The 12,373-nt window shown below is 40.2% G+C and overlaps 2 protein-coding genes across 5 annotated transcripts in view; both read left to right on the forward strand.

Annotated features, from left to right (window-relative positions):
* The window catches only part of ccny (cyclin Y), a 77,879-nt gene extending 72,085 nt beyond the window's left edge, over positions 1-5,794 (forward strand). For all 4 annotated transcript variants that reach the window (XM_055037477.1, XM_055037479.1, XM_055037478.1 and 1 more), the window contains 2 exons: positions 1,322-1,484; positions 2,205-5,794. In XM_055037477.1, the coding sequence (XP_054893452.1) occupies positions 1,322-1,484; positions 2,205-2,318 (277 nt within the window). In that variant the 3' untranslated portion in view covers positions 2,319-5,794. The remainder of the gene's footprint in view (positions 1-1,321; positions 1,485-2,204) is intronic.
* Positions 5,795-6,464: 670 nt separating this feature from the next.
* On the forward strand, positions 6,465-9,909 carry gjd4 (gap junction protein delta 4). The gene is made up of 2 exons (XM_055037481.1): positions 6,465-7,202; positions 7,319-9,909. The coding sequence occupies exons 1-2, from the start codon at positions 7,139-7,141 to the stop codon at positions 8,527-8,529; spliced, it is 1,275 nt and encodes a 424-aa protein (XP_054893456.1). The 5' UTR covers positions 6,465-7,138; the 3' UTR covers positions 8,530-9,909.
* Positions 9,910-12,373: the final 2,464 nt, after the last annotated feature.

The following is a 12,373-nucleotide window of genomic DNA, read 5'->3' on the forward strand; positions in this document are numbered from 1 at the left end:
ATCAGATTTCCCTTTGTTTCTGTCTAATCTCAGCCGCGGGTCACCTTTTGAACAGCATAATAGAATAGGCGATGAAAGCAGAGATCAAACCGTAGGTACACTGTTGATTAAAAGTAAAATAATTGTCCAAACCATGTTTTTTTTTTCTCTAGTATTCCTTATAATTTATGTTAAGGACAGTTTTTTACATTTAAACACTCTTTTTTCCAATTTTTGGCAAATAAACATCTGGTTGGCTACGTCAGTGTGGAGGTTGATATCAACCTCCACACTTTCAGATGGTAATTGCAACATTGCTCCATGATTTGTTCATAATTTGGTTTAAAAAAAATTGAAAAACAATGAATTGCTTTCCTTCTTCTTTGGTTAAAATTTGATGCAAGGATAAAAACTGTGTACTCATTGAAATAAAGAGCTCTGTGGAGAAATTAAATGTAACATTTAAAAAAAAAAAGACTTTACTTAAGTTCAAATCAGCCATGAAACCTCATATCCTTTACATCCTACATGGCTTTTTAACCCTATGGAATCTTGGCAGGATTATCCTGATGGTGCAAATGATGCTATATGGACATTCTACCCCCCCATTAACCTCTGACCTCTGCACATTCTGCTGAGCCGGTGGAGGTCTATTCTCGTCTTCGGGCTGAAGTGACCACAATCCACCTGTCTGGAGTTGACTCCGGACAATACAGCTGAGCGTTTACCAGACAGTGACTCAGAATCAGACCAGTTCTATGCTGCAAAATTCCTCCTATGTGACCTCTGAATCTCCCTTTCCACCTGCTTGCTGCTGGGAAATTATGGAGAACGTTGAGCAGGGCAATCCAAAAATAAACAAAAGAGAAGAAAACCAAAGCAGCGTTATTAGGCAGAGTTTGGCAACAATGGAGTCTAATTTTAGCTGTGAGCATTGAAATGTGTGTGGGCGAGGAACAAAGAAGGCGAGGTGGATGGAAGCCACAGAGCAGAAAAGAGTCGGTCACGACCGAGGAGAAACAGATGAAAGCTGCTGTCATCGCAGCGCAGAAGGGATCGCAAAGCTGCCGAGGAGCGAGTGTGCATGACAAAAACATAATCTGGAGTTGGGATTAATTCTCCTCATACACAACACTCAGAGCGTTTACTTATAAAGCATTCTGTTCGATATTTGACAAAGCTTGTTTTGCCTGTTATCAAAGTTATCAGTTTCAACTTCAGTCGGACTTCTGCCGTCTTTGGGGTTCTTTGTGGACAGAAGTCAACATAATGATTATTTTAATTTGCTTGAACAAGAAGGCGTTCCTAACAAGACATTTTTTGTTTCCTTTGTCTTCTAAAGGAACGAGCTGGAGCGTCAGTTCCTGGAGCTGCTGCAGTTTAACATCAACGTACCGTCCAGCGTTTACGCCAAGTATTACTTCGACCTGCGCTCCCTGGCTGAGGCCAACAACCTCAGCTTTCCCTTGGAGCCGCTCAGCAGGGACAAAGCCCAGAAACTAGAGGTGAGGACCACCTGTCTACACAGGTCTTATGTTTTTCTGGTTTTTGTTCTTTTGTTGCACTGATATTTCAATTTCCCCCTAAGTAACTAATAATGATATTCTTCTTTTATAAATGTATTAAAAGACATTTTTGTTGGTTATGTTTAAGGCAGGGCAATATCACTTAAAAACAAAATAAATTCCTACTTTCATCTTTTTTTTCTCTTTTTACTAAAAAAGAAGAAAGAAAGACAAAAAAAGGTTGAAAATGATAGAAAATGTTTTTAAAAAGTGGCTTTATTTCAGTCACTCCTGTGACAGAGTATTATGGCCTAGCTATAACTATTAGCAGAATAAAGATGCAATTTTACAATTCTTACATATTTTCTGTGACCGGCAACATCAAAACAGCAGCTGCATAACAAAGGTTATCATTAGTAATTGTAAAATTCAGCTTCTACGCATTCCCAAATGTCCCGTTACTGGAGGCGTAAAGTTTAAAAAGGAGATTATGCAGTAAATTTGCTGCACTAAACAAAATAAAAGCCGAGTTTAGGTCATCACAACAATGAGTGTTGTCGGGTACACTTCTGGTTTCATTCACTGTTTGAGGGGAAAAAGATGTAGGAGGATCAAACCTAAAATTGTCCGATCGTCATCCAATTTCTCGAGAGATCTCGACATGCAAGTATTCTGATAAGCAGTCCAAGTACTCTCTGTGTTTATTGTTTCGTCTCGCAGGCCATCGCACGGTTGTGCGATAAGTACAAGGACGTGAGGAAACTGGCCAAGAAGCGATCGGTGAGCGCGGACAACCTGACGGTGGTGCGGTGGTGTCCGGCTATCATTTCTTAACACCTGGCCACCTTCAGAGGATCAGAGGAGAAAATAGACCTTTGCCATTATGTTGCCTGAAAAGCAGGGAGGTGAGCGGGTCGGCCGACTGCAGGCCGGCGGGTCTGTCTGGAACATACACACCCACACAACACAAACTTCCATTCAGACTGGCACTTTGACAAGTGAGATTGCCTTTTTCCCTGACTGTTGTACATAAAAGGTCCCACTGGTTGCCTGAAGCAAACTGAGCTGAAAGATGTGGAATGAAGACGTAAGTTGCAGGAGAAAAGCAGGTTAATGGAGATAAATTGAGAGACTGGAAAGTTGGAAAGCAATTCAATAGCAAGACACAAGAGGGGGAGAAAAAAAGAATGGCAGAAGAGTTTTAATAGTTTTCTTTGAAGCTCAACTGGTTTGTACATCTGATTAATGGAGGCTGATTACGTTTCTTTAATTCAAATCCTTCACTGGAGCATCATTTTACGCCTCATACAGACACATTTCCTCACAATGTTTGTGATTTCTTATTTTTTGCATTCCCATCAAACACTCAGAAAAAGATTGTACATTCCATTGCCTGGGTGGAGAGCAGAGGTGATGCATTTCAGTAGACTACATATCACCAAACTAACCCGCTGAGTACTTATTAAAACTGTGGTCATTTGGCTAAATTCGTCCAGAGAATTCATCACACACCCGTTTAGATCAAATTTTACCTTGAGAATCTCTCATCAGGAAATGCCAATTCAACCTCCATGTGCAGAAACTCACCAAGCTCTATCAAATAAAGCAATATCCAGTCCATCTCTGCGTTTCGGATGGAACACGATAAAAAGCATACGCACTCTGGAGAAGATTGCCTTGAAGACGAATGCGAGACATACTGTAGAGTTTATGTTGTGTCCACTGCCATTGTCCTGACCTGTGGTGCCTGTAATTAACACTTCTTCCCCTCTCTCTCTATCAGGACGAGAACAAATTCAGTTTCTCTGCTTCACTATTTTGTATGGCTCTTCCGTCTTAAAAAGAAATGGCACAATATGGAATTTACATTTCGAAGCCACTTAAATATGATTCTTCAGGGGTTTTGTTGGTCTAATGAAGACCAAAATTAATAAAAGCAAAATATTTAGCGCTGATTAAAACACTGCTCAGAAAATGAGAAATTGTATAAAATATATATAAAAATTTTCAGACTTTTCTTTGTACAGTGTGAATAAATTGTGAAATTGTGAAAGACTTTTAGACTCACTAAAAAGTGTGTTGTAAAAACAGGAAAAAAAGGCAGCAGAGTGATGTTAGAATATTTATATCAGTTTTTATGGAGGGGGGAGGCAGTGAATATTGTATGTATGACTTTGTGCTCCTGTGACAAATCAAGTAAAGAAAAAAAAAGTGAAGTATTAAAATTAAAATGGGACACACCACTCAAGATTTTTTTTTTGTCTATCTTGTTAACTTTTGCAGAATTAAAATCTGTCACCTTTGAATGTGTTACTTTTTGTGAATGGTATGTTGATATCACTAAATATTCACCAAACGTTTACACATTTTCCAAAAGACTTCTTGAACCACATTGCCAAATGCAACTGGTTTTCATTTATTTTGTACTGAGGCCTGAAACTGTCAAAAAAAAAAAAATGTAGTAGTGTAAATGTCAACGACAGTGAAAGCTATACATTACCAAATATTGAGTAATGTAAAGTTGGTATTTCTCCATTTATTTCAGTTGCCCTTTCAATTTTCTGTTGTTAGCGAGCTAATTTATTTCCTGTATTCTACATTAATTAATGTAGAATATAATAGTTATTTACGGTAATAGTTGCTTGATGCTCACAACATAAAAAGTTGAATTATATGGCATCATATAGTAATTAACTTCAGTACAAGTTTTATCTAGCAATGGTTAGCATTAGCTACGTAGTTTCCTTTGTTTTTCATTCAGTATTCTTGCCCGCTCTTGTTCTAATATCATGTTAATTGACGTAAATAGTGTTATTTGTCTTCTGTATTAATTAATACCATAGTTTGCGTCGTGTATACTTCACATTTTAATTTGACTTTTCTGTAGCGGGGTATCGTTAGCTAAGAAGCTATCACCTTCTCAGCTAGCTACATATGTAGTTAGCTGATACTACATATGTAGCTATCTTTGGCTTAGCCTATAAATAAGCAATGTTGCTGATCTAAACATTTCGGTCACAAACTAACTAAGAAATGTTGAAACAGAAAGTTTTGTTTTGGCCCAAATATTTTAATCCATTTTGTAATAAACTTCGACTTGTTTTTGTCAGTTTCCGGATTCCAAAGTATTTATATTTTCTGGATAGAGTCAGTATTTTTTCACACCTCTCTTCTTCTCGTAGAGAACAAATAGAGAAAAAGAAAAAATGACGCTACGGACTGAATACTTCTATTCGTTCGACAGTATTGGTGAACTTGTGGGAGAAACCCTTTCTTCTCTTTTCTTTACACCAGTGCTTGTTTGCCTTATGATCAACTGGACTCACATTCCTTCGTGATATTACTAATGAAATAACATAATATTTAAAAAAAAAGTTAAATATTAAGCAGTCAGTTTCTATTGCCTTTTTCTAAGAGACAAAGGTCTGAAGAAGTTTCATTTTCAACTAGTGTATTGTACTTTCCACGTTATGCGCATTTCATTGACGGCCTCCACTGCGTCGTTTTCCATTGTCTGTCAAACCGCTAAGGAACCAGTCAGTCATTAACGTCTGACCTCCACGAGTGAGAAGGGAAAGAACCGAACCAAAGTCGAGGAGAAATGAAGGAAGATGATTTCCAGTGTGTTGCTCTTTCTCAGTCTACTTGCACATTAGTTAACGAGGAGTCTGCTCTTTGAAAGGGTTTGCGTGAGGCTTTGATTGACCTCCAAATATAAGTGTCTGTAGGAAAGTGATGTTGCTAGAGTTGCTCAAACTGTCCTCAAAGATTGTATATTGTATTTATTTCATATGTGTGTGTACATATGTTGAGGCCCCGGTGTTTTAAACGCCAAGAACTGAGCGTTGTTGCCGTGTGGCCGGCTTTGTTGAGTTCCAAGGTGAAGGTTGTGGGGGGTTGTGGCGCTGCGATGGTTGGTCGCTAGACGAGTGTCACAGCACTGAGCTCTACCTCCGCATAGAGTTACCTTTTTTCTTTACTTTCATTCCTCTCTGTTTCAAATGTTTTTGTGTTGAGATGCTCATTTTCGATCATAATTCCCACGCTAACAGTCCACTACTGTATCTGAACTTTTTTCTTTTTATCCCCTCTCATCAATGGACATTTTCAGTGAATTGTACTCTGTAGTTTTGTTTTGTGTGTCCCAGTGAGTCTAAATTGCTTTTGTTCTTGTTCTCAGTTTGCCAAATTGTTTTTTCTTTTCTTTTCTGTGCGTTTTCAACTGTGATTTCTGTGTCTCCATTCCTCCTCTGAAGCAATGTTTAGGAAGAAAATGCAGCAAGAATTAAAGCAAATCTACTCTTGCAGAACCTCCTGTCTGACTTTATCTGTACTTTTTTTTTGCTTGATTTAGATGTAACATCATCTAAAGACAAAGGGGTACCTGCAAAACAATCACGTTTTGTCAAGTGTCCACAATGAGGTCTCGAATATTATTTTTTCTTTCTCCCGACCATCGACGTCGTTTTTGTGCGCAACCCAACTGCATGCAAGTACAGTTGGGTTGCCCGTTTCCTCCTGTTGGAGTGGAGCGTTGATCTGAAGGAACAGATTAGATTAAAGTGATGAAATCAGACCAAGACAACATTAATCTCACATTGTTTCACGTCAGTTGTAGTTTTAAAGTCCCAGACTGAATTTAAATGAACTGCGCCGAGCCTGACTCACAACTGCGAGTGGAATAATCCACAGAGCTTTCATAATTAAAGCCTGTGAGATGTGTCTCATAACTGCAGCAACATACACACACAATAAAAGTGCAGTTAACTTCTGGTGAGACAACTCTGCCTTATGAGAGACTCTAGAAATGGAAGTTTGTCTGATTTGGCATTTAGATATTTATTCAATAAGGTATCTCATAAAATAATTTTTTTCATAATTTTGTCAGTTTTAGGAAAACTCAAATTCTCCCACATGTGTGTTTTAAATTGTGAGACCTCTATTGTTTCTGACTGTCTTTAGTGAACAGTGGTCCTAAAACAAGCATGTCTCATATGAGTAATGATTAATTACACTTTTGTTTCTTGTGCAACCCACAAGAAGCAGCTTTAATTCTTCTTCCCCCATAGACCAGCGTCACTTGAAGGGAAACAACAATTTAAAACCTGGTTTTATTTCATGAGCGAGATTTAAACAGTCCGCATACCTGTATGCTCCGTGACTGATCTATGTTGCACCAAGTTCCTCCAGGATTATGAAGGAGTCAATGTGAGCGTGCTTGTCATTGTCCGCGAAATCTCAGGACCAGTCCAATTTGGAGCGAGTAAGCCAAGAGGCTTGATGTAAGAATGAGCCAACAGCACAAAAATATCTCTGCGATGCCAGGACGGCAACGTGCTTCTGGAAACGTGTTAAGAATAGACCGACAATGGAGCGTGCTCCTGTCTTCTGTTTTCTGGCGACAGGCGGTTGGCTGCAAAGGGCAGATGAAGAAGTAAGACGGAGCGCGTCATTTGGTCTGTCAAACTGTCAGTTCGTTGGAGTCGGGTCAGGAAGGATTTCAACCTTAAGGACGGAGCGCACGCTCCAGCTGACCTTTGGCAGGAGTGGTAGAGGTGGAAGATGGATCAGTTGAGAAATGTAGAGTGAAGTGTCACCAGCAGGACATTTTCAACTTTATTTTGAGAGTTTTTAGAGCATTAGGCCGAGTAACCATGGTAGAATCAAGTGTCTCTGAGGTCCTCTTTATTTCTGTCAGTCACAGCATCACTTTGATGGGTAAGTTGATTCCTCTTGTCTTTATATCGCCTAAACAATCTGGATGTTTTAGGTTAAAATAAAGTAATTTCAAAATTTGTGTTTTTTCTCAGATTAGTGATTTATTTATTTCACAGGAAAGGTGTGGCTCATTGTAATGATCTTCCTCCGGGTCCTGATTCTCATCTTTGCCGGATACCCTCTGTACCAGGACGAACAGGAGAGATTCGTCTGTAACACCATCCAACCCGGTTGTGCAAACATCTGCTATGATCTTTTCTCGCCCGTCTCCCTCTTCCGTTTCTGGCTGGTGCAGCTCGTCACCTTGTGTCTGCCTTACATCATCTTCATCATCTACGTCATCCACAAGGTGTCCAACGCTCTCTCTGTGGCTCTGAACTCAACCGGACATGCCAAAGCTTTCCAACTGTTCAAGGTCCACAAAGAGCAGTTCAACAAGATGTGTGTGAACAAGGTGCCACTGGCGGTTGACCAGAGAGGGGGGCTGCGGTGCTTCGCGGGGGCCTACATCCTCCATCTGCTGTTCCGGACGCTGTTGGAAGCCGGCTTTGGGGCCGCTCACTATTACATGTTCGGGTTCCACATCCCCAGGAGATTCCTGTGCCAGCACGCTCCGTGCACCACCCAGGCGGACTGCTACATCTCCAGGCCCACAGAGAAGACGGTTATGCTCAACTTCATGCTCGCTGTGGCCGCTCTGTCCCTTTTCCTCGATGTTCTGGATTTCATTTGGGCCGTCAAGCGATCGCTGAAGCACAACACCAAGAGGAAGATGATGGTTGAGAAAATATTTGAAGAGGAGCGTTGCTTCCTCTCTGCTGGTACGGCTTCCACTTGCAGAGATCCTAGCACATCCAATACTCAGCAAGATATAGAGGCCCAGTCTGAGAAAATAGAAAGTTTCAGGAAGAGGCACGGGAGTGGTGGGAAATGTCATTCAAGTCTGCAGGCGTCCACCCTGGGCCATTGCTCGCACCCATGCTCTTCAGAGCCTCCGTGCTGCAACAGCGGTAACAATGACATCTTGGTCTCCCAGGAGGAGGTTCTGGAGAGGAATGGCAGCGAGGTCGCCCTCTGCCCTCAGGAGACCATACGGACGCCAAGACCCATTAGAGTCAACAAACGCAACAGACCTAAACCCCCTCCTCCACCCAGGCTGGACCTCAAACAACCCTCTGGGCAATCGGTAGCACCGGTCAAGGATGTTTCCATGACAACTTCAGTCTGTACCAGGAGAGTGGGTCAGTATTCGCTGTTTGAACTTGGAAACGGTATTGAGCCTCAAAGCGGTGAAGGTGGTCAGGAGAAAAGATCAGAGTGGGTGTGAGCTTCAGGCACACGTTGCTGTAGTTCCCCGTGCTGCAGCAATGCGTCCACCTCTTTTCTTGCTTTAAACCCAGGCTGCTGTTTAGTTTGAGAATCTGAAATGGAGACGTAAACCTCAGACTCAACACATCATAATTAGAGATGCACCAATCAGAATGGGCTGCTGCTTTCTGCACTCCAGAAATTTCCCAGGCCGTCGTGAACCAAAAATTACTAAATAGCTTTTAGTCTCTGTCAGCCCTTGTATGACCTGGTAGTTGTGATGCATGATGTCTTTACTGATTGGGAAAAATATATATTTTTCCTTTTCTAGCTGCCTGGACACTGGTTAGGGGTGATCAAGTTGGACATTTTTTTTTTTTAGTGCAGCTCTAATCATATTCCATGTTGTTGCTTTGCCCTCTCTGTTAGGGCCCCTGCTCTGTGATGCTACGACAAAAATCCTCCTACCTTCTGAATCAAAGTTAGCAATGACAGAAGCGTTTTGAATAAGGCGTCTTTTAGCAAACGTTGTTTTTGGGGTAATTAAAATATAAAATAAAAAAAAACCTAAAAGAATGCAGCCCACCTGTTTGTCTCCATACGGATTTTGCCCCCAACACTGTCCGCAACTAATCCGAGTCTTGACCTGGACTCTGTTCGCTGCCCCCTCTCAAATCCCTTCATATGATTCCTAACATAGATGGCCCTGCTTTTGAGCATGGATCAGTGAGGTCAAAGTCCACTGGACCGGGTCAGACGGTTCAACTAAAACGAGAGGCAATGCCGTCACCCGGCCCATAGATGGAAAGAGATTCCTCCTGCAAAGTGAAGGACGCTACGAAGGCTCCTAAAAGCTGACATAGGATCACGAAGTAATTACGCTCCCCCATCGGGGCCCAGTATTTACGGCGACAGCTTGTCACTCTATTTCAGGGCCTCCGAGGGATCAAGAGGACCACAAACATCAGCAACACTTCCACACTGGAAATAGAGGAGCGTTAGCTGTTGCCCCCGCAGGATCTCTGCTCTCTGCTTCGGCTGTGGCTTCAGTTTCACCTTGATCCAAGTCCAAATGAACGCGACGCTCGCCCGTTAAGGACCAGATGATGTGTCGCTGTGTTTACACAGCCAGTGAAACCACTTTAAAACATTTACACAAAACGATTGAAACGAATCATCGACATGACTGAGCTGCTGTGGAGCTGAGGAGCTTATCTTTGTGGAAAGAGAAAGCTCTTGATCTTCTTCTTGTGGTCGTTTTTGAAGAGGACAACAAAAGCTTCCCGACTCATATCTTAGATTTGTAAAGAGAGCTGCAGACTGACTGTGAAATGGCTTTTCCTTTTTTTAAAACAAAGACAAAAGCATGTATGATGAACAGTTTATTATTATTATTATTAATATTATTATTCCACCAAAGTGTCTTTGTTATATGCTTCCATAATTCAGCTGGGCTGGTATTTAATCTAAATTAAATTCTCTGATGAAATTCTTACATGCTAAAATTCTTGTACTAAAAACAAAAACAAACTAAAACCATTTGAGATTTTATACGCCCTTCACGTAGATTTTTGTGAACATTGCTTAGACCTTAGAATATTTTAGATACTTAGGCCCTAACCCTGCTTTAAGCTTCAGCTGAACTCTATCACTGACTGCAATGATCTCTTCAATCTCAAGCACGTTTGTCTGGTTCTGAACCAGACAAACACTCGAGATAGATGCGATTTTTATGTGTTAGTTTTCAATCAAGTTTAGTATTCGCTGCTTCTCCGACACAGGTGTGTTTTGAGATTCTGCTGCCTCCTGGTGACACAGAATGACGACGTTAAGACGTGACATGTTTTTCTTTCCTTTAACTTTCTGCTGCAGTTAGTAAGAGTTTTAAATGCAACTTCTTGTGATTTCATTTTCCAAGATCTGCCGATCTAAAGCAGTCAGTAAAAGGGCTTAAAATGTTGCTTGTGTTTCAAAAGTGATGATTAAAAAGGAATTTTTTAAAAATATTTTTATCCAATAAAATCTTCTGTTGTGTTCTACTGTGTTTCATGAAAAGTTTCCTCATTTTTAAAGCTGAAGTAAAGTCACTTCAGCTTGTATTTTGGGGTTTTTAGTTTTGCTTTTTGGTTTTATGTTTGGTTTGTATTGACGAAGCCACCAAGAGGACATGGGAGGGAAAACCAGAGCACCCGGAGAAAAGTCCTATTTAAAGTTATTAATCATTGAGTTATTCTAAAATTGATTAGATTAAAACAGAAAATTGTGGTTATGCCAAACTACAAGAATAAATAAAAGTCTAAGCAGACCTTATGAGTTAATGGTCGGCCCGTCCATCTGGGGGTTAAAGCCCAGCCCCCAGCTGTATAAGCCTCTTGTATGTTATACTCACAAATGCACCTCATATTTTTTTGCCTTTAACCTCTAATGAGGGAACTTCACCGTTCTCCTCTACTGTGGCACTCCCGCCAGGTTCCCCACTCATCCTTTCTCTGCTCAGTTTCACTGAGATAAATCCTCCTGCCTGTCGGTATCAATGGTGGCCTTTCAGACTTCCTTGTGCTAGTGGCCGTTGGCTTAAATTGCTGTAACTTTTCTTGTGTTGTGAGGTTGTCTACTATAAAATGTGGCTCTAACTTGCCTTCACTCAGAAACAAAGTTCTTTGATTATGAACTGACTTTGTTTTTCGTTGGTTTGTGTTTCAACTTCGCTTTCAGCCTTAGGTGCTTCCACAGCGATAGCATCTTCTACCTTAGCCTCTTTCCAATTTATGGATTCCTTCAGAGTTTCATAATTCATCCTCTCATTAAAGTATTCTTTTCTCTCCTGAAACGCTTGTTCTCTGAGTTCTTTAATGTAATCTTGATCCCTCTGCCTGTTTTCAGTTAGTGCCACAAGTTAAAGATATTTTTTGTTCTTTCTTCAGCTCTCTCAACAAAAGTTGACATTTAACCACTGCTTGGAGTAGGGACAATTTAAGCAAATCATTAAGAATAGAGCAATAAACAGGATATTCATGTCCTGTACCAGGTTGATGGCTCCCCCGTGTGTCAGGATCTGGTAGTACATCCAAATGTAACCTAGTAAAAACAAATCACTTTTAGTATGGAGTGCCAAGAGGAACATTTGAATGCAAAAAAACGTTATCAGATTTTTTTTGTTCAGTTTTCTTTCTCTAATTTAGCTCACTTTAATAACATTTCAAATAGAAATGTCTAAATAAAAACAGTCACATACCATCATGTTTACGTTTAACAAAATGTAAGCAAATCTAAATACTACATCCAGTTTGAAACATTAAACATGTTAAGTGTGTCTCTAAATGTATATCTCTGTCTAAATGCTAAATCTATAAAAGCTATGACTAAATGTTAATGGTAGATATCATATTGCTGTCTAAATACTCAAATCTAAATCTAAAATGTCAATCTAAATCCTGAATATCAAGATATTTAGGATTCTAAATGTAGATCTAAATATCAAAAAGCTTTCTGCTGAATCTTTTGCATTCAAATTTTACACTTAGCGCCAAAATATGTTATATTTATGAAATGGGATCCATTGTGCACAGAATTCACCTGGAGCTTTTCTAGCCACGCCCACCTCTCAGTGCTTTACTCTACAACCTCACACACAAAAAACAAAAAACACAACTAGATAGTAATGGCAATTTAAAAAAAAACTGCTTCTCTAATATGTAACTTTCAGGACTATTTGCAACATTAAAGGCAATTTTACACATCAAAGTCCTTTTATTACAGGCTGGGAGGAGAACAGCCTGGTCTTGTGGCTCTAAAGACTGAAACAAAAACGTTTAAATGTAGTGTTTTAAAAAAAGAACTACATCACTGATCATTCATCACGC

Source organism: Poeciliopsis prolifica, unplaced genomic scaffold (assembly GCF_027474105.1).
Source record: "Poeciliopsis prolifica strain line A6 unplaced genomic scaffold, Auburn_PproV2 SCAFFOLD012, whole genome shotgun sequence".
Taxonomy (NCBI): Eukaryota; Metazoa; Chordata; class Actinopteri; order Cyprinodontiformes; family Poeciliidae; genus Poeciliopsis; species Poeciliopsis prolifica.

What these genes read in the sequence shown, in the direction of transcription:
- gjd4 (XM_055037481.1), top strand. Translation starts at nt 7,139, where the DNA reads ATGGTAGAATCAAGTGTCTCTGAGGTCCTCTTTATTTCTGTCAGTCAC. An exon ending in TCACAGCATCACTTTGATGG is followed by an intron (nt 7,203 to 7,318) that starts GTAAGTTGATTC and finishes TTTATTTCACAG; the next exon opens with GAAAGGTGTGGCTCATTGTA.